This window comes from Egretta garzetta, unplaced genomic scaffold (genome assembly GCF_000687185.1).
Source record: "Egretta garzetta isolate BGI_Z169 unplaced genomic scaffold, ASM68718v1 scaffold215, whole genome shotgun sequence".
In the NCBI taxonomy this organism is placed as follows: domain Eukaryota; kingdom Metazoa; phylum Chordata; class Aves; order Pelecaniformes; family Ardeidae; genus Egretta; species Egretta garzetta.
This window is the reverse complement of record NW_009259719.1, coordinates 5,216,472-5,238,925: the sequence shown is the minus strand read 5'-3', so window position 1 is coordinate 5,238,925 and position 22,454 is coordinate 5,216,472. Positions and strand designations below refer to the sequence as shown.

Sequence of the window (22,454 nt, the reverse complement as noted above, 5' to 3'; positions counted from 1 at the left end):
AAAAAATCAAATTCTTTGCTTGCCTCTATTCAGGTTCAGGATGGTGTTAGTCCCGACCCGACTCGAATAGGAGCCACCAAAAATGATGGTGGGGCACCCCTCCTAAATCAAGTCAGAATTCAGGAACCAGAGCCATCCCGGACGAGCCCCCAGTTGTGATAAATGACTGAGTCCCAAATAGGATTTCAATCAAAATTAACAATTTATTAAATGAATAAAGGCAAGCAAACAGCGCTGGGTGCGCCGGGAGCCTCTGCTCTACCAAGACGCACACCATACAGTTCTTGTTTCTGGTTTATATATCCTCCAGCAATAGGCGTGTCTTTAAACTTCTCTGGTTTTGGTTGGTAACAGAACCGGTTTACCCTGTTATGTTGAAGCGCCGGGCAGATGATCTCGCCTGGCCCCCTCCTCCCCACCCCCCCATAAGAACTATATACATTAACCTCTCTGCTTTTCTTAGGCTTGTGGTTATACAAGGGTATGTAAGACACATTTCATCATGCGGCCCTAGCATTGTTCCGTATTAACATGAATCAGATGGACATATTTCACGCTTTCTTCCCCATTTTCTAACAGGAATTCACTCAAGATCCTTTATTTTGTAGGTAGGCCTTTCCCCACTCTGTCACTTGTCTTTTTTCTTTGCTTTCTGACCCATTTTTTATCTCTCCCCAGAGTTCTTAGCTTTGTTTTGTGCACGTAGGATACTATTGAAGTACTTCTTGGAACTCTTCGGTTGCTATCTGACTCTCGATTATGCACTGCCTCTATGCTTCTGTTGGAAATTTTGAATCCCTTAAGAGGCCGTTGTCCTTTCCTTTTCTCCCTGTTATATTTTCTTCATATTGTTTTCTGAGCATCTTACTGTGTTCTCTCACTGGGGTCAAACATCACAAGCAGAGATACTGTGTTTTCAAGTCTAGCTAGATCACCCTTCTTTGCTTATGGATAATTCACCTCTTCAAACTTTTAAAAATGTGTTCTTAATGGATTTCCAGGCTATGGTTAGCTTAATTACTCTTGACCCTTGAAATTCCTGCATGTATAACACGAGTCTGATAAATGTTGTTTTAGTCTAGGCCCTCTTGTTCTCCCTTTGATATATTTGTCTCCAGGTAGTCTTGAGAAGTTCCATGTCCAACATATAATGACCAGAAGGTTGTATATTGTCCCAGAAATGGTTGTTTGGTTATTTTGGTAGATCTGCTTGTTCGTGCCAGTATACTTCCCAGTATACTTTTTGGTTGTGCTGGCTGGGGGGGTTTGGGGGGTTTTTTGATGGTTTGTTTTTTTTTTTTTTTTTTGGTTTTTTTTTTTTTTTTTTTTATCATGCTTCAGGTTTAGGCTGCATTTGTGGCTTTGCATTTTCATCTGGAAGCTCCTGTTGTAACTTGTTTCCTTCTGTATTTATTTTACTGCTATTATATTTCCAAACTGGTAAGGCTGTCCTGCTGTTCTGCCTCCTCTTGGCCAATATGGCTTGTTCTTTTGTCTTCTAGTTCTGTTTTGTTACTAGCATCTGAGCTATGAGTGTTTTTACTTTGTATCCTCTGAGAATCAGGGCCACATAAAAGAGATACAAGAACAAGCTAAAGCTGGAGTGCACTGTCCTCTGCCGGCACTCTGCTGTGCTTTCGGTGTGTTGGCCACTGCTGTGTGGCTGTTGGTGTCCTGCACCTTTTTGCATTCAGTTTTGCTTGTTTATCTGGGCAAAGATGGAGGAGAATAGGCCATTTCCCAATTAGCTCTTGATATAGAGAAATTAGTATCAAAATAGTTTCTTGAGATTATTTATGTAGTACTATCTTGTAGTTTTGCTTTTTTTATGGAGCCAAAGCTGTCTGTGACAGAACATTGTTGAATTTTAGTGCCTGGTTCGTCTTTTGTAACACTGTGCTCTGGTTCTTTTCTGGACCAGGGAAGGAGGAGTGTGGAATAGCCTGGGATACACAATCAGGTAGACTTGAGGTTTATGAACTCTTCATACATTTCAATACCCCCAGTCTCAACGCTGAGGATTGCTATGCGTGCTGCCTGTACATAGCAGTGTGTCTTGCCTCCAAGCAACATAGTTGCATCAACTAAGCTGAGTAACAAACTGTTTTGTGCCCACCCTGGTTACTTTCTTATTAATTAACATTCTGTTTGAGTGGGTGATTTGAGTTTCAAGTAGGGAAGGACTGACTTTGATACTTTCAATGGTGGTTTTTTTTGTTTGTTTTGTTTTTTATTTTTTTGCTTGCTTGTTTCAAGGTGGTTTACTCATAAACTTCAAGCTTGCTTCCCTGTCACTCATGCCATCTGAATTGCCTACTTATATTCAGGCTGGGACCCGGATTTTGCTTTAAGGAAGAATTGGTATTCCTGTTTCTGAGACTTTTGTCTGAGGTTTCTGTTCCAGACAAGTGTTTGGAAGTGTGATCACACAGATCAAAACAGTAAATTCTGTGTGTGGGAACTAAATGTAATGTGGCAAGTTCCTTGGAGTTTTGCGGGAGTTGGGGCTGGGGGTGAAAAAAGTAGTAGCACTGTTTCTACTACTTTTTCCTTTCTCCCAGATCAAGCACTGCAACTAGCAGAAACTTTACTACCTCTTCAAAATCATCAGCAAGTTCTTATTCCTCAGTGTCTGCCACTTCTGTCATTACTAACGGTGATAGCAGTAACTCTTTTGTTTCTTTGTCCTTCATGTGAATGAATACTCCTGTGTATCCTTGTCTGTATAGAAAAGGAGTGTGATGGTGCCCTATGAGGAGTTCTGCTACTCTTGTGTACCTGTTTATCAAACTTTGCTTTTGAAACCACTATGTTCTGCTATTCCTTGCTCACTTGCGAAAGTAGTGCATGTTCCAGAGCTTACTACTAGGGCATTGCCTGATTTTTGAGGGGATTGGGGGTATGAGGGAAGGGTTTATATTCTTGTCTCCATCTGCCAATGTGGTAGAAGCCATTCCAGGTAGAGATCATAATTTTCTTATTAGCTCTTACAGTATATCATATAGACACATACAGACTCTTGTTGCAGTAGGGTAGTGTGCTGTGTACTTGTAGACAGGGGAAATTAATGTGTTATGAGCCATAAATTAATAATAGACCATGTAACGATTAATGTTTCCACAATTAGCATATATATTTCACATTCATGGTATTCAATGTTAGCTGCTACGAAGCAGCAGAAACATGCAGGCTGGCTAAACAATTTCATTAAACATTTTGACTCTTATTTGATGTGACTCTTAAACAGTATTGAGAATCGGTAAACTCATTGTGGAGTTCACTGTGTTGTCTTACTTCCAGAGGTTCTGGATTTGTCTGTAACTCTTACAACTGCAGGGACAGTGCTTCCCTGTCACAACCTGGGCTCTGCGGACTCAGTAACCTTGGAAATACCTGCTTCATGAATTCTGCACTACAGGTAAGAATTGGCAAGAGCCCTCTTTGGATCTAAATAAAAGCAATCTTGCACAGATCATGGATTAAAATCTGTGGAAAGAAAAGCATGTTTTAATATGATTCAATGAGGAATAAAAAAAACCAAACCACAAAACAAAAAATAAAAAACCCCAACAGACAAAAAACAGCGAAACAAAAAAAAATCAGTTCATGTTTAGTTTGCCTTACGCATAGCACGTTAGTACTATAAAACATAGTATGGTATGAAGGACTGGATCTGAAATATGTGGCTTCTGAGAAGGCTGTGGGGAAGTTGTACTGAACAGATGCCTAACTGTAATATAAGGGCCTAATGCTGTGCTCTGGCAAAAATGGGCTGATGTGGAGGGGGTTTTAACTTGTGTGTGCCGCATAAGTGACACGAGCAGGCCACTGCACACAGTTCTGTGATATGTCTTTAAAGACACTTTAAAAATTGAGAGTGTGAAAAGCCATAGGAAGGGTTCAGTGTGATTGTGTGGGGTGGCAAGGTTGTAATGGTTATGTGAAGCTAATAATTATTAGTATACTAATTTAACTTAATCTCTTATTTGATTCATTTAAAAAATGCAGAAAGTTGTTAGGGATAGTTGTTTGCTAATGAATTCAAGCAAAATATGAGCCAACTTATATCAACTTTGATTTAAGCAGTGTGGCAGAAGTGCTATGTAATAACTTCTGTTACTCTGGTAGCTTTGAAAGCTAGAACAGGTCTTAAAATAACTATAATGCATTATGTGTGTGGTATTCAGGATACCACAATAAACTTGGACTGCCTTGCTTTTTTGTTCAACAGGACTTTGTTTTCAGTTGTATCATGGTAACCTTAAATCACATCATATTTTCTTGAACTTTATAGCTAAGAGATAACTTTTAATTTTGATTATCAAAGTAACTTAATCCAAACACATTTCAATCTTAATTTTGCATGCAAACTAGTCACGTTAAGGACCAATTACTTTTTCTTGTGTTTTCCATTAGGCTTTAATTTTCTAGAATCAGTCTTTCAGATGCAGATTTCTGCCTTAGGTTTTGGAAATTCTTGGAATTTTGTCAGCAACAGTTTCCCAGTGAGAGACTGGTGTCAAATGATAGCAGTCTGTAAGCACTTTAATGTCATTTGCCTGGAGAGAGACACTAACACCTGGGCATTGAACTAGAAAAAAATGATAGGAAATAAATTCCACAAGGTATGCATCAAGGCAGTGAAAGGGCCTTGGCTAAAGGGCAGGACTACGCTTTCCTCACTCTCTGCACATTGTCATGAATAACGGTGCTGGGAGAGCTGTACACCTACATCTAGCTGGTGAAGCACTGTACAGGCATCTGCTGCAAGTCCTGAATTTCAGGCATTCAGAAAGAGCCCAGTTTAATATTTTATTGATATTACAGTGCCTTGATGTCCTAGCAGTTTTGATCACAATCTCAGACTTGGCTATCTTTGTGTTCACATATCCAAGTCTTGCCTTACTTATCTGAGTGTCACTTATTGCTATAAGCTTTGAGTCTCTTATTGAATTAGGGAAACTACTTCCTGCGCTAGTTTTACTTGCATGCTGAGGTTTACAGTGATTCTTCAGGATGTATTAATTCATGATGCACTGATAATAAGCATGTAAATAGGGGAGTAGATACAGAGTGGTATCCTTCCTGCCTTTAAACTTTGCTAACTTTTTGATGGTGATTTTTTTTAATGGCACGTGGTTCTTTGTAGGACAAATTATAGCTTGTGTTTCACCTAAAGGATGAACAAGGACCTTATTTTCACTGTTGCTTATATTAGGATTTCAAGGTTAGAAACCATGTTTCAGAAATGAGCTGTCAGTCTTTCAAATGCTTATTTGGTGGTGTTTCTTGTTTATTTCAGCTATGCTCTTGAGTTGCAATGGTTACAGTATCCTGCCCTCCCAATAGATTTTTTTTTTTATTAAATATGTACTCAAATTCACTCTCACCAGTTTTATTAATAGCTTAAAACATGTTCTGATCTGAAAGCTGGGTTTGTTATTTCATTTTCACACAGATTTATTGCCCTGTGTAGTAAATTCATTTTCTTGATGCTTTTTCAGTGTCTGAGCAATACCCCTCCTCTGACTGACTATTTCCTGGAAGATAAATATGAAGCTGAAATAAATCAGAGCAATCCACTGGGGATGAGAGGAGAAATTGCAGAAGCCTATGCAGAGCTCATTAAACAGATGTGGTCTGGGAGACAGTCTCATGTGGCCCCACGTATGTTTAAAGTAAGTACTCCGTGCTCTTGTAGCATAGGTGTTTTTGACAGAAGAAACAGTGAAAGCTAATATGCCTTCTACATATTTTGGTGTTGTGAAAGCAGTACTGACAGAATTGCTTTGGTGTTGTCACGTTTTATGTAAATGCTTTTCAGGGTGCAGGGAGGAACTTGCCAGTGAATAATGTCATACCCCAGAATTGGTTACTGCTCTTTACTGTTAAATGCCGTATTTAGTAAATGACCTTCCAGCCTGAGAGCTGTTTACAGATGCATGAAAATGATCTTTGCTACAAAATTAGGCAAGGTCATGTGAATTTCCAGCTGTGAACTTTAATCATTGGGAAAAGTTTATAAACTTAAAAAATGAAATTATAAAGTGGGGAGCAAAATACATCCCCTGGTCTATAACACTATTTATTAATGAATTTAATATTCCCAGTGCTTCAGTGTAAAGAGCTGCTTTCAACTGAAGTACTGCAATGTAGCAATTCTACATGAACCCCTAGAAAAATTGTAACCATGCCTTTTGTTTTAAATATAATGCAAAGATGCTTCAGTGCAGAACAACGTAATTAAAGCATCCAAGGAGCACTAAGAGTTTGCTTCTGTAGTGCAATCTCAGTATACTGAGGAAGAATAGCATCCCAAATGCACAAAGTAAGCAATGACCTGGTATTAATGTAAATGTGCATACTGTTGCTGTTCATGTTTTGCATGCTACAGTCTTGAAGTTGAGGATATACACTTTTAAGACCTGGAGCAAGAGTCTTACAGACTACAGAAATCTGTCCTCTGTAGGGTCATAGGTAGTTCTGAAAGAACAAGATATTGTTTAATTCCTGTGACTTGGAGTTGATGCCGCATCATCCACCACTATTAAAGTCGTTCTGTAAACTTCTGTTCAGAGGAAATACGTGAATCTGTAGTGGACGTCAATAAAAGTGTCTTAATGTGGGCTGATCTTGTTTAAGACTGGAATAGGAATTACTCTTTATTTCCTACTACAGTATTACTTGTGATTTTCCTAACAATTGTTGCTGATGTAGTGATGGTGTTAACTATCTCTGTCATACAAACACCCTTCAGTTTAGGCTCCCTTGCGGTTGTCATCTTGAGTGGTTAAAATGTAGTAAGCATAATTCTTCAGGTCTGTTGGACTCTTTATGAGAAAACTAGTGATGGTCACTAGGACTGACTACTTTGTGTTGGTTTTCCTGTGGGACCCCTTTCTATTGTTTTTTTAGAAGCAGGAACACTAAATGGCAGTGTTGCAATATAGCACTTACAAAATAAGAGGCTGTATTTGGGTGTGCTGTTTCTGGCTTTTGTGAACTCAGGCTGTTATGTTTCTTAGCTTCACATCACAATTTTTAGAATAGCTAGAGTTTGTTGTGGTGAGGATTTCAATCTTAGTTTTAAGCCAGTTATGTTAGTTTATAAGTATCTTCTGCAAGCATTTCAGACTTGCAGTCCACCTGCTTCAAGATGCTATAGCAAGTTTGCCTTGTGGGAACTGTAGGTTTCTGAAAGAGAAATTAAAGTACAAAATGCATTGGGCAGATAGGTTTTGTGTACTGGTTGTTTGCAGGTCCCTAAGTTAATGTTGATAATTTAAATTTTTAGCATCACAGCACTAAATGCGTTTTTCCCTCTCAACACGGGGAGGGGGGAGGGAATAGTTGGGAAAATTATCCTGGCACTCTTACTGTGTTAGCATCCAGTTCACTGTGGTCTACTGCTGGCATAAGTTAGCATGGAGTTGCTCCACAAAAGCCGGAGTGGGTGTTTTTATTCCTGTCTTTTATGCATAGGTAAAGGCCACCCCCCTCTGACTCTTGCTTTTGTGTTTCAGACGCAGGTTGGCCGATTTGCTCCTCAGTTTTCGGGATACCAGCAGCAAGATTCCCAGGAACTCTTGGCTTTTCTTCTAGATGGCTTGCATGAGGATTTGAACAGAGTGAAGAAGAAGCCCTACTTGGAGCTGAAGGATGCCAATGGCAGACCTGATTCGGTATGGTGCCCTTTACTTTGGGGGTAGGGCAGGTAGTCCTTCTGAGGGAGTTTAACTGAGGTTTGTGACACTTCCTGGCCTTCCTGCTCACAGGCCACACAAACATCCTCCCTACAAAGCAGCATACCTGGGAGGGGAGAACCCTGTTGTGCTTTATGGCCCAGCTGACCATGGGGTCTGAACATGTGTCCTTGGCACAGGGTTGTAAGCAACCATTCTGGTGTCGCTCTGGTAGACAACAGTCAAATGAAATGAGGTTTTAGGCCAGACTTCTCATGTGTGTTCCCTTATGGCCTCTAGACAAATGTAATCCATAAATTGGATTTAAAACCAGGCTGAATAGGGTATCTGAAAGCACTGGCCAAGACAAGGAGAGAACCAAGGCTTAAGTGACTTGGTACAGCCATGGATCTTGATAAATTCCCTGTGTTTGAACTACTGCCTGCATCTCCTTAAGAGGCTTGACTTGATTTTCCTCCTTTCTGGTGCTGTGGAAATTGGTACACTGATATTAAAGCTACTTTATGTTTTATTTAATTTAAACTTGAATTTAAACACCCTTGGGCTCCAGTTACCCACTCTACCTAAATAGAGAAAACTAATTCTCGTATGCTGTTTTCCTGACAGAGGCCAGAAGAGTCTGTTCTATTAATTTTTCTTCCTGCCCTTTCTCTATCCTCTTTTTCTTAGTCAACGCTGATAGGTGAGCACTTTGCAAACACTTTGTTCCTGGCAAACATCATGCTCACATTAAAATGAGACACGTAATAGTGAAATGTATTTCTCCAATCGAACTCATATTCTTCTGATCAGGCTTTTCCATCTTGTCACAATCAATACAAACAGCTGCCACATACTGGCAAATACAGAGTCCAGAGTAAATAAATTGGTCAGAAAAAATGTTTTAAGGAGTCTCTAAAAGACAGATACAATAATTATTCTTATTTTTCTTAACTGGTAATAACTTTCTGTCTTTTGCCTTTTTTGCATAATACAGTGTATGTGACAGCACCACAAGTAACATGTTTAGTCTTTTTTTTTCTTTCCCAAGAACTGCTGATAATTGTGTGATGGAAAGGATGCCCAGCATGCCTTCATTTTATTTAGGTACTCCCCTTAGCCGATGTAAGGAAATGCACATGTGTTTCTGCCTTGCATCCATATCACTGCAGTCATTGGAGCTAATCCCTCTGTTCCCATCTCAGCATCCTGGTTAATGACAGTAGCATTACAGTGCACTTATTTCACTTGAGAGATACGTAAAATACATGGTACCATAAACTAAAAGTATCATGCTAAAAAGAGCCTCTGATTTCATTGAATAGACAAATGCCAGTTATTAGATGCCCATAGATAAGGAGTTTAAGTTGTATTGTGAAAGTCTTCAAGGGATTGTAATTTGTCTCCTTTTATACTTTCTTTCTGAAACATGGACCATTATTTTCCAAGAAGAAAAAACTCTACTTTTTTTCTCAGAAGCTGTAACTGCAGTTGTCTTTCAAAAGCAGGGGCAGCAGCCTATTCCTCCTGGAGGACAGTGGAGCATATCTTGTTAGCAGCTTTCTGTCCTGAAGAGCAGCGTGTAACCCTGTCACTGTTCCCTTGGTTCCATTCATGCTTCTGTCATTGTGTGTCCTGAGGAATACCTGACCAAGTGACTGAGCTGAAACAGACTTATTACATTTGACTAACGCAAGGCCTTAATTTCACTGAGAAGAAATCCCATTGTGTTATGCTGGACACACTGCTAGACCCCCCTTTCTGTGAAATTTACCCATTGGTATCAGTTTTCTGAGTTTTCTTTGGTCCCTATGCTTGCCATGCTATGGAAGTGTTTGCGAGAAATAACTTTTAATATATTTTTTTTCTTTTTATAGGAAGTGGCAAAAGAGGCCTGGGAGAATCACAGGCTGAGGAATGATTCTATCATTGTGGATATTTTTCATGGTCTTTTCAAATCTACCCTTGTTTGTCCCAAATGCTCCAAAGTTTCTGTGACCTTTGATCCCTTCTGTTACTTAACCCTTCCACTGCCCTTGAGGAGAGATCGTCTCATGGACATTACCCTGGTATATGCAGACCCGCAGCGTAGACCTGTCCAGGTGAGACATATTGAAGACAAATTTCTTTCAGTCATCTGAGTCTTTCTCTTAGGTTTTAAAGTTGAGACTTTTCAAGTAATCTAAAGGACATCGATGTCCACCTTTGAGTGAGGTAGGATGGTTTTTTTTAATGTAAAAACGGAGAATTGAATACATGAAATCAAGTGGCTTTTTAAAATCTCAGTTTGTGAGACTAGGGTCATGGGTCAGCTGGAAGTGGCTTACCTGTTCCTGTGATGAGATTACCTGTGTGATGTACCTCTCCCTGAAAGCAATAATGTGTTTGCATTGTTGTGTTTGCCTGGTGTTACCTTGCACAATGTAAAAGTGAAACTTACCTAAATGGGTAAGGCCTCTGAATTTCAAACAGAAATGAAAAACAATCCCTCATGAAAAAAATGGAAAATGACTTGGTTGCTTTTAAAGCCTGCTCGATTCTAAGATAGACTGATTTTTAAAATTTTTTCCCCCCCTTTTTATTTTCCAATGGGCCTGTGCAAGGGCACACACATCCCTAAAGTAACTTTGTGCTTGCCACGTGTGTCAAGAGAAGCACAAGGTCTGGGAGGCCCAAGCAGAGTGTCTAGATGCCCTGATGCAGTTTTGGAGACGCTGACTGGCAGTATTTGCACATGCTGTGGATTATAACTGCAGATGGTGAAACTTGTGGTCTGTATATACACTGTTAGTTTGAGGAGGGTGGTAGATACAGCGGAGAAGGATGTATGCTGAATTCACAAGCAATTTTCATCCTGCTTTTTGTACAACTGTGAAATTTAGGACGGCTACACTTTTTCTTGTCACCAAGACTTTATAAAGGGCAAGAATAGAAAAGGGATTCATTGAGAAAACAAGTGAGATTACCAGTAGCATAGAGACTGAAAGGATAGATTCTTCTACTTTGAAGAATCAAGATTAACAGAACTTCTGCTACCTAAAGCTCTTTTAGATGAGTTGGCCACATGCATGTTCTACATCTCACCTTCAGTCTCCCTGTGAGGAATTATTTGCATTTTGTGATCTTCCAGTAGCAGTGCACACCTCTGGCTTCCCTACTTCCATCTGGTGTGTGACACAAGGAGCAATTGTGTCTCTGCCATGTGGGTTGTGCTAAGAGAAAGTGAACTGAAAGCCTCTGATGGCCACAGTGGAATATGCAGATCGGTAGTATAACTGAAAAGATCCTGATACGTGTTGATACGTAACTCCTTTTAGTCAAGGCAAGTATGTTCCACATAATTCTCTCTGTGTGCCTGTCTATAACCTACAGTGCCTTTGAATCCTTCCCTAAAATATGGTACTGATTACTTGATGGAGGAAGGATGCTAGGTTAAACCAAACTGTAGATGCTTGTGTTCTGGTGCACCTGTATTCTTGCATCCATGCACATTCCTGATTGCAGAATGTCACACAGCCATGTTAAAAGCTCACAGATCTGTCTTCAGGGAAGTGTTCAGAGCACTGGAAGTAGAACCAATGGATTATCATATATTTAGCATCTGAGGTACAGTGTTCCCACTGACTTGTAAAATATCTCCACTTAGGACTGTGAAAGGTTCCTTGGCTGTGGCATTGATACTTTTTGTAGCTTAATGTAAGTGTACATTGACCCAGGCCAGCAGCCAAGCACCCACATAGCCTCTTGCTCATTCCCCTCTTGCCCTCTTCCCAGCAGGGATGAGGAGAGACTAGAAAGAATAAAAACAAGCAAAATTGTGGGTTGAGATAAAGATGGTTTAGAAAAGGGGGGAGGTGGGGACAATGACAAAAATGATGCAAATCTTGCCACTTCCCACAATTAGACCAGTGCCCAACCAGTGTCTGAGCAATAACCTTGGAAGCCAGAACCACCCTTTCTTTCTCTACCAAAGTTTTTATTGCTGAGCTAAAATTCATTATGTAGTACAGGATAACCCTTTAGGCAGTTCAGGACAGCTGTCCTGGCTGCGTCCCCTTCTACCTTCTTGCCCACCCCCAGCCTACCTGCTGATGGGCATAGTGGGGACAAAGAGGAAGCCTTGATGCTGCACAAGCACTGCTCAGCAATGACTAGAATGTTAGTGTGATATCAGCACTGTTTTAGCCACAAATCCAAAATGTGGCACCATATAGTGTGCTATAAGGAAAGTAACTCCCTCCTAACCAGCCCCAGTACAGTATAGTACATGGTGTGTCCTATGCTGGGTGAGCTCTAGGGATTTGTTTCAGTCTGAGGGCATGTCCAGAATAGAACTCTTAAAACAGTAGACTACAGCCTGTATTGATGACATTGCCAATGAAATGAAGGTTTAAGTGGTCTGAGCTGCTCAGGAGGGTCTGTCCTCGTACACTGTCCACACACACAGTTGTCTTCCTGTCTGTCAAGACTTCTGACTTGACCTCCAGAGGCACGGGGGAGAATGGCTCTAGGATGTGTTTTATCACATAAATAAACAGCAATTTTATGTTCTGAGCAAGCTGCTGTGCCTTGTGATTTTTTTTTTTTTTGGGTGAGTTTTACTACTGCTGAGCCTGATCAAAGCAGAAGGCCAACTGTTTAAGGCTCTTTCATTCCCTCCAAATCCCTGCTTTGTAAGGTAGAGCTGAGATCCAGAAAACCTTGAACTGTGACTTTAACTTCAACAGAACTCCTATAAATTAAAGTTTTTAATTCCATTCTCTTGCTCTTTGGCTTGCATGGGTTCATTTTGCCTGGTGTAAGCATGATGTTATCTTTGTTTCTAGTACCGGGTGGTGGTGCCAATGATGGGGGCCATCTCGGATCTGTGTGAATCACTCTCCAAACTCTCTGGTGTTCCAGCAGAAAATGTAAGGATAAACGCAACACAGTAATTTTGATAAACATTTGTTCTTCTTGAAGCATTTTGGTGGCTTAGCTTTTAGATGGGTGATAAACTAAACCTAATGGAATACTGAGAAAACCCAAACGAGTTTGAATGCTGTTCTTTGATTGTAAAATAAAAAGATGCATGAAACAGTCTGTGTTTATGCTGATATTTCCATTGCAGTAGAGAGGTTTAAGAGAAGGGGCAGAAAGCTAGCCCCCACCCCCAATGTTTCTGATAGTGTAGTTTCTCAGTAGTGAGAGATGTTCAGTGTCTGTTTTGGGTCCACCTCTTCTTGGACATCCTTTTAATAACAAAAAGATCAGGTGAGCTTTTCCAGATGGAATGGTTTTGTAGTTGATGGGGTATTTTCAGGATGCCAGTGTAGCACTTCAATTTCTTTCAGTTAATGATAGATGTGAGTGATCCACACCTGAAATCCTAGCCTGTTGCCACTTCGACGTTGGGATCTGTGCTGTTCTTTCCACCAGGCTGACTTGTAGCTGTTGGAATTGCATCTTCTCAATACCTCTGTAAAGTCAGTCTGTTATTTGCTTTGTTTTTCTGATCCATCTTAACGAATACAGATGATTAGCTGCTGGGTGCTGTTACAGAAAACAGCACTCGCATTGGTGTGCTGAAAATTCCGATAAAGACTAGGAATAAACTGTTGTTTGAATTTAGTTTGCCTAAATTTATGTAAGCTTTTTGTTATAATCTCTTTGCAAATATCACTTGCTGTTCTAGATGGTGGTGACAGACGTGTATAATCATCGATTCCACAAAATCTTCCAAATGGATGAAGGTTTAAATCATATCATGCCAAAAGACGACATCTTTGTGTGAGTAAAGTGGGAAGATGCCATGATGCAAAGAACACTACCAAACATTTTCTTTGGTTTCAGGATATAAAACCTGAATTTCCCCCTCCCCTCCCCTGCCCCAGAACCTAAGCCTTTCTGTAGACCTTTTGCATGACTTATCAGTAATGCCGCACTTCTAGCAGCAGATCATCAGGTGCAGTGTTCAGTAGGTGTTTTCCTAACACAAAGGAAGTCATGGCCCTGAGTAATAATGAACTTTTTGGTCTGTGTTCTGCAGTGTGGAACTTTCTACAAGCCTATTTCAGAGATTATAATCTATGTCTGGATTACAGTTACACTTCCACTGGCATTTTTAGGCAAGCTCAAGCTTATTCTTCTTACGCTTCAAATCAGCCAAAAGCCTTGGAGCTGTTATTAGGATAGCATGAAGTCTAAGCTGTTGTACTGTGCCCCTCCTAACACCCAACATAGTCGTTACAGCACACACTAACCATGACTGGAAGTTCTTGATAGACTCTTAACTGGTGCTTACCCTATTTGTGTCTTAACTGTGGTTGGGAGGGACTTCAGCGAAGCTGAGGATTTGGTTGTGCTTGATGCTTTACATACATGTGGCGGAAGAGATGTCTCTGGTCATCTGTGAAATCTGGCGAGGAGAGCAAAAGTAGTGTTCCTCTATTGCAGCTGGAAAATGAGAAATATTGCTTATGAAGTGCAAAATGGATTTTGAGGCTTGCAACTGAACCTGGGACTTGAGGTCAAATCCAGCCCTTCATCACAAGTCCAGTCTTCTTCATGTGAGAACGTTCCAGTGCAAGGATGTTGCTTCCATAAAATGGTTGCGCCACTAATGTACTTCGGTGCAGTGTGTACCTTTCACTGAGTGGGGTGCTGTGACATACTGCTTGGTGCTGTTTTGTCATGCTGTCTGTCATGACCTCATTGCTGAGATGTAATGTCTGAGTTTTTCTGAAAGTTCTTGTGTTGTTGCTTTCTTCAATTGCGGTTAAAGGTGTGGCCAGTTAGGATGCCTAACAAGGGCATTTGGCTTCTGTGGAAGCCCTTTTTTGAGGGTATTGTAAAGTGTTAGATTGTAAGTAAGTCTGTCTCCAAAGCTAGGAAAACACTGAAAAACAAGAAGCGTGATATTACTATAGTCATTATAAAAATACCTCACTTTCCTACAGGCATAACATGTTGCTTATCCCTCCCCAGAAAACAACAGTGTCTGAATTAGCTCTGCTCTGGAGTGGGGGGGAAGCATTAGCTGAACTGCAGCTCCATGTGTTTTTTCCTTTGCAGTCACCACTTCCTCTTATATGCAGGCGCAACTGTAAATGAGGTGATGCTGTGAGTCGTAGTCATAGCGAGCGAACTGACCTGGGTTAAAAATAACCCTTCAAGGAAGGGGAGAGGTAGCAGGAGGAAGTCTTGCTAATCCTGTTTTTCCATGTAAACGCTCTAAGATGTTTTCAGCATGGTGGGGCAAGAGCAAGCAGCCAGGCACCAGGGCAAGAATTAGGAGAAAGCTGCTCACAGGAACTCCCTTTCATGGGTGATGCTGCCAGGAAAATATATGTAAAGTAATATTCTAACCTACAGCTAAAAACCAGCACTCTCTTATTGAAAGGGAGTCTTGTCTCAAAAACACAACAGAGAAATGCTTGTTCATAAAAAGCAAAACTTTTTATTTAAAGGCAAATGCGTAATTACTTCTATTGTGGACAATCTGCTTACCTTGTCTGGTTATAAAAAGGTTTGCTCTTAGATGTTCTAAGATGTAATTAAACCATGTCTTGAATGATAATAGTAGTGTGAAGGGTTTTTAAATTCCACTCTGTTTCCATCTATTAATGTCTTCTATCTGCTGAAGCGGGTGTGAAAGGAGGGGCTGAGAGTACATCAGTTTTGTGTTAAGATACAAGGGGGAGCGATCAGCGTGGGTCTTCAGCTCGGGATTTCTGAACTGCAGGTTTGAGTGATTCTTTAGGAATTTTTACCCTTTTGCTGTTACTTGCTTGTAGAGCCTGAGGTGAGCAGGCTGTGAGAGTGTCGTGGCACTGGCAGAAACTTTGAAAATTGTCACTGAAAGGACTCAGTTGGATTTAAGCCTAGCTGTGTTAGGTATTTGGTTCATTGGGCTCTTGCAAACTGATGACATCAAGGATATGCTGAAGGCTTTTGTTTGTTTTGTTTTGTTACTCCATGTGTTACGCGTTTCTAGTATCTTTCTAAGAAATTATGATTTTCTTTAGTTTTTCCTTGCAGGAAATGTTTTTAATTTTTCTTTGCATTTAGCCTGTGGTCTGAGGAATCTTTGAAATATCTGTGAATTAAAACTCTTCAGTAAGTTGAAACTGTCTTGTATAAGTTTTGTCAGGCTTTCTAAATCTTAACATTTAAGACTGAGAATTATTGGAGTTGTTTTTGAAGGGGTAATATTGTCTGTTTGGACTTGGTACATCACTGCTAAAAAAGTGCATAACTTCCAAAGTAATGTGAATTGTTTTCCGTTGGGGAACATACTTGTAGCCATGGAGGTGCATCTCCGCCTTCTGCTTCTTGCAGAAAGGATGATTTTGTGCCTGCTAGAGAGGACTCCTATCAAAACCCCACCCGGCACTTTTAGCTGTCACACTGGCTCTTGCACGTTTTCCTTCAGTGCTGGGGCTTCTCTTGGGTTGCCTGCTTACTCTTTTTGATGAGAAGCGAATGCCGCTCTGACTTGTACCTACCACTGCTACCCACCTGGGGCTGGGCCCAGGCACTGCAGCGCATGGTTTCTTTGTGGGCCTCTTTTCCAAAACCAGAGCAGGACCAGCCCCATTCACTCCTCCTCTGTTCTCTGGTTAACTTGTTCCTTCTAGCTTAACTGGTTTAGCATTCCTAAAATTTCCTGCTTTTTATGGCTTTGGCATGAAAACATAGCTTACGCTTATCCTAAGTGCTGGCTGAGTAACGCTGAGCATTCATACCTGCTGGGTTGATGTAACTGGAACTAGTGATAACCTGGATCAGGATACAGGGCAGTGTTAAAATAACTGTTCTCTTCTCCGGCGTGGAGCGTTGTGTTGCTCTGCACACAGCTGGCCTCGTGTACGCATCGAAGTGGCTCAAGAGTGGGGCAGGGGTGGATTAAACAGAAACGAGTTCTCAAGTGCTCCTCAAGCTGTTGCATTTCTGGCAGAAGTTATCAACGGTAACATCAGATCAGGGCTTGCTGCCTTCCTGAAGACACTGTGTGATGTATGGCTGGAGAACGTGGCAACCTGGTGGTCATGTGTTCAGATTGCTGCTGCTGCCGGTAATTTCATGAGTTTCTGATATCCCAGCAGCTAATTTACCTTCTTAGATTACAGGCAAATACCTTGCTGTTTATTAAATGGAAGAATAAAAAATACTAAAAAAAAACCTTTTGTTTTTCAGAATCTTCCACCTTCAAAGAACAAGCTTGCTTCCACTTGAAACTAAAGATATGTAGTTGAAATAATGTATAGTTGATTAACATTTTATTTCCCCAAAATCAACAAGGAAGACTTAAAAGCCCACTAAAAAGCATTTTGTTCTTTTGGTTTTAAATTAAGGCCAGTTCTTTAGAGAAGTGACAGGAAAAGACTTGCTTCTTGTGACTCGAAGGGTGGCTCTGTATGCATGCACAGTCCACAGAATGTTCAGCTTGGAAAAGATCCTCTTGTGCTGACTGGTGATGTAGTTGTGGGGTGTATCGCTGGTTGCGCTGAGTAATGTGTATCTCTTATGTTCCTGAAAGAAAACTGTCTTTGTGTCGATTAATGAAGGGGAACAGCTGCCTTTTATTAGAAAGTATAACTGTGTAATGTTTTACAGTGACAGTATTTTCACCCAAAATTCACTAGTGAAATAAATAACAACCTAAAAAAGATTCAATAAATCATGCTGACCCATCAAAAGTTTATTTGCACTACATTTATACTGGATATTGCTGCAAAATAAACTTCTAAGAAGACTTTCTAAAGGATTAAGGGGGAGCTCCAAGGCCCCTGGGCTCTGATTTAACGTGCAGCTGCCATCAAACTGTTCCTTTGTTCCATGCTCTCCTTGTCCCCCTGTAAACAGGCCTTTGCTCAGAGTCCAGCAGACCTTCCACCCGTGATCACCTGGGTGACTGTCTTCTGTTGCAGAAATCAGTTGTTTCAATGGTTCTGAAGCTTTAGGGTCTTGTAGGAACTTAAACTGGCAGTTCTTGACTTCTGTACATTTCTTAGCATCACCTTAAGTTGTCTCAGAACTGAAAAATTTAAATAGACATGGTCAATCTCTTGCAATATTTCTCCAGGTTTGCTTTGCTGAAAGTGGTAGCCAGACCTGAGTTTGCCTATGATGACAGTATCCCCATTGGTTCGACAGAGTTCTGATTTTAGGGTATTGTAACGTGAGCTAGCTGTCAAGACACATGTCAATTCAAAATTTAAGGCAGAATCCGTGTGATTTAAAAAAAAAAAAAAGGCAGTACATTTGTACTGTTGTCTTGCTTTTGACACCGATGTCTGTTAAGCCTCAACTTTCAATTTAGGCCTCTATATTGGTTGGTTGCTGAGCAGAATATAGATTTTTCATGAAATGCTTTAGTTGTAAATGTCCCTGAGTGGGAACTCTCACAACACGTTGCAATAGGAGTAGTGTAGCCGGAATGTGCTTTATTGTTTTTCTTGTGTTTGCTTGACAGAAGACAAGGTCTGCAGGCATGGATGCTGTAGTCCAGATGGTACTGTTGATGAATATTTGTGAAATGTGCAATACATGGGATATATAGAATATTGAGCTTGCACCTTCTTTAGGTGATTTCAGTGGTTGGAAAAGCCATATATTTTTCCTGTTTTCACCAACACAGGATGTGATCAGCTTTCTGTGATTTGCAGGGTACCTTGGACATCTTGAGACATGTGAATTTTCATGTCCCACTAAAGCGGTGGGAGATGCTGAACCTTGGGGGTGTGTGTGTGAATTGGACTCCATTTAGAATTTAAGCTGAATGGACAGTAAATTAAAAAAAAAATAATTGTGGATGACTAAGATATATTTTTTCCTTTCAGCTGCTCAGTTTCTGGTTCATTGCTTCTTGTGGTATATTACCTTACTTGTTGTGTTGTCTGATAGTAAAACTTCAAAAAGAAGAAATGCGAGTGTTACTGGGCTTCTTGATATTTAAGTGACTTTAAGTAACTCTCAGATTCATCCCAAAATGAACCTGGCTCCTTTTACACAAAAGGACAAAACTATACATTTTCTTCTCCAGGTCACTTGAAAGGGGAGGAGAATTTGGGGCTAGAATTCTCCAAGCCCGTTCTTTCATGAGGCTTTGCACTCATCTCTTTCTCATAGTGACAGGTTTGGAAACATCGTGTAGTCCTGATGCAAGATGTGTTAACGTTTAGCATCACAGAAGAGGTGAGATGCAGAAATAGAGGGGTTTGATACAAGACTTGAAGCAAGATCACTGGCACAACGTGTAGGGGCAGTGCAGCCAAGGAAGAGTGGGACTAGCCTGCTTCTCACAGCGTTGTAAACGTTTCTCTCAAGGCATGTTGTTCCTGTGAAAGGACAGGAAGGTCTGTGGCAAATGATCAACGTCACTTGCGTAAAGGTGGTCTGCAAATCAATTTGTTGACGTTAGTTCAGTGTTTGTGCTGAATGCTCTCATTCTCCAGGCTAATCAGAGAACAGCATTCGGCACATAACCGAAATGCTTACTATTTCTTTTTCTTAGGTTCTGTGAAGTCTAGCCCCACTAGGACCTCCGGCTCCTGCTCCAATGTAACACCCACGCATGCACCATGCTGGTGATATCACATCACCCAGGGATCCTGCTGGAGCTTGGAGCCGGCCTACAAGGGGTCAGGTAAGTACCATGTGCAAACAAACTCCACAGCCCATTTCAAGGGTATTGCTCTTAGTATTTCTTCTTAGTTCTTAAGGCTAAGATTTTAAGAAAAATGTTTTGATGGATAAACTAGATACCCCTGTTCTCTTAGCCTGGCTAATGGGGCATATAATATAGTATGTATTGTTTACATTGATAAAAGTTTCACAAATTGATTTGCAGGTCACCTTTAACCTATAAAAGTGTGCATATTTGAATAAGATATATTTAGTTTGCCATACATACCATGTTTTCTGCCTTCTCTTACAACATGCTGTGTATTATGTTTAGGTGAGTTCATGGTTTTGAAAAACCATGACTGGCTGCAGATACATCAGGTTTGTTAATGTGACCAAGGCTACAAAAATTACTGAACTGAATTAGTTAGGTCAGCAAACCAGCTAGTCCAGTAGATTTTAGATAAAATGTTTGAGATGTGTGAGATCTTGTTAGCAGACTGATCTAGGAAGTTTGTTCTCACTTGCTGAAATTGGTGTTTTCTTGTTTGAAATGAGGGTTTGTCTCCTTTCCAAAATGAGCTTGTATTTTTTTAAGCTTTGTAAAAAATCTTGCTGGTTGAATTTCCTCATCCTTTTTAATCTTGCTCCTCTGTAAGACTGGCAAAATCCTATGACCAACTTCTACAGGGCAAACTACCTGTTGCCTGGAAAAGTTACATTTGCAGTTTATCTCCTGGTTTACTTGTTTGTATGTCTTCTGGTATTATGAAAGAAAGTAAACAGATTAGGAGTATTTCCACTTCCTAGAAGAGATCAGAATATGTACAGCATTTTCACCCATTTTTTTTTCCAGTCCTCTGTTCATTCTTATTGTCAACTTTTGAACTATTGTAATTTCACAGCAGCATCTCTGGGTTGGTGTGCAGTAGTAATCCTGTTCAGATGGATCTGTCAGCTTCTGCAATGGCATTTTTTTCTACCCTTCTTTGTTCTCTTACAAAATATACTTTTTTTTTATTGTTGCTATAGGCTGACTGGCAATCCACATAGTGTTTTCCAGCTGGTATTAATATCATATATCCCAGCACTTTGGAGAGAATGTTTCAATAATACATAGCATGTATGTTAGCCCAGTGTTTAGCTCGAGTATTTTTTTTTCTGTGCCCTTTCATGTAGCTCTGCCTTGTCTTTCTGTAGCTTTTCATGCTCCTGTGCACTTGCTTAACTTTAGTTTGCAAGGGAACAAATACTTCATTGCTCACTGCTTCGTTTCTGAATTATAACTGCAGACCTGAAGCCTTCATAATGCTGATAAAGACTGGTCAAGTCCTACCCTATTGCTTAGCAGTTTTCAGACACTTTTCAGAGTTGTCATGTATTGTAAAGGCAATCAGCCAATATCCAGCAGAGTGGTAGCAGCAGGGCTAATGACTCTTGACTTCTAAAACCATGTTATGTAGTCTGGTATAGCATCATCTTTATGTTCTATTATTTCGGTTATGTTGTAAGATACAGAATTACAGTGTATTGTCAAGTAATTCGCAGTATCAGCTCTATAGCCTTCCTTAAACTATAGATATTTTACCTTAGATTCTTCTTTTTTTTTTTTTTTTAAGAAGGGATGGCTGTTTCTCAAGAGATTCACAAAATGACAGATCCCGATTCGAATATATCTGCCTCATGCTGATACGTAAAAGCTTTTCTGAGGTGGAGTGGGTAGAGGGACAACTGCGTAACCAAATTTGTTATGTTTCAGTGAGAAGTGTGCGAGATGCTCTTTTGCAGAGTGTTATAGGAGTACAGCATGCTGGCTGTTTGTGATGGATGGGTAATATTTAACTTTTTCTTTCTGTCTGATCTGTTCCGTCGTATGGGCAGGGCTTCATTCAGGTGCATGAGGGTGGAGTATAAATGGGGGCTGCATTAATTGCTGCTTGCAGAGCACAGTGTAGGTGGTGTGAGAGGCAGTCACAAGAATGTTGAGGAACGCGTGCATGTTGTGTACTGGTCTGTTTTTTATGACTCCAGCTTAAGGGCCTCATAGGACCTGGAGTTAATTGTAGATGATACTCTGGGAATGAGTATGGTCTTTTGTTATTTAAACAGTGCTTAAAATAATTCATCTCTTTGTGGTGCTATTTCTCAGGAAACTTTAGAAGGTGTGAACTGTATCCAGTGCTGGTGTCCAGCTGAACAGGACTGACAGCATAGGAAACCACAACAGCCATGTGCGTTGGACTGTCTTATCTCTGATACTCTTGGTGGCCTGGGCTGGGACTCTCTGGAAGGATATTTTTCTTCATGTACTCTACTGACTCAGTGCAGGCCCCAAACTGGGATCCCTTTTTAAGTAGGATGGAACAGAACTGCAACTCTGAAATTTGTTCTCCTCCCTGCTCTACAAGGGCATTTTGAACAGAGGAATAAAAAAATGTTATTTGGCTCATGAGAGAAGGGAAGTGGCTTGTCTAATGTTGCTAGGGATGAGTGGCTGGAAGAAAGCTGCCCAGTGGAAAAGGACCTGGGGGTGTTGGTTGACAGGCAGCTGAATATGAGCCAGCAGTGTGCCCAGGTGGCCAAGGGGGCCAACAGCATCCTGACTTGTATCAGCAATAGTGTGGCCAGCATGGGCAGGGCAGTGATCGTGCCCCTGTACTGGTCACTGGTGGGGCTGTACCTTGGATGCTGTGTTCAGTTTTGGGCCCCTCACTCCAAGACAGACCTTGAGGTGCTGGAGCGTGTCCAGAGAAGAGCAATGAAGCTGGTGAGGGGTTTGGAGCCCAAGGCTGATGGGGAGCAGCTGAGGGACTTGGGGGTGTTCAGCCTGGAGAAGAGGAGGCTGAGAGGGAGACCTTATCGCTCCCCACAACTGCCTGACAGGAGGGTGTAGTGAGGGTGGTCGAGTCCCCATCCCTGGAGGTATTTAACAGATGAGTGGCTGTGGTGCTTGGGGCCATGGTTTAGTGGTGGACTTGGCAGTGCTGGGTTAATGTTTGGACTCAGTCTTAAAGGTTTTTTCCAACCTAAATGATTCTATGATTCTAAGAGAGCTGTTAAGAGTTTTGATACATTCAGATATGTGATTGTGGTCTTGGTTGTTATGTGTAGTGACATATTTCGTAAAAATCTTTCTTTCTCTTTCAGTTTTAAGATAAGTCTGTG

At 40.8% G+C, this 22,454-nt stretch overlaps 1 protein-coding gene across 1 annotated transcript in view; it reads left to right on the top strand.

Moving 5' to 3' along the window:
- USP4 (ubiquitin specific peptidase 4) overlaps positions 1-22,454 on the top strand; it is a 45,088-nt gene that overhangs the window by 13,996 nt on the left and 8,638 nt on the right. The window contains exons 5-10 of the mRNA XM_035894818.1: positions 3,301-3,418; positions 5,505-5,678; positions 7,524-7,682; positions 9,560-9,784; positions 12,509-12,592; positions 13,357-13,451. Of these exons, the coding sequence (XP_035750711.1) occupies positions 3,301-3,418; positions 5,505-5,678; positions 7,524-7,682; positions 9,560-9,784; positions 12,509-12,592; positions 13,357-13,451 (855 nt within the window). The remainder of the gene's footprint in view (positions 1-3,300; positions 3,419-5,504; positions 5,679-7,523; positions 7,683-9,559; positions 9,785-12,508; positions 12,593-13,356; positions 13,452-22,454) is intronic.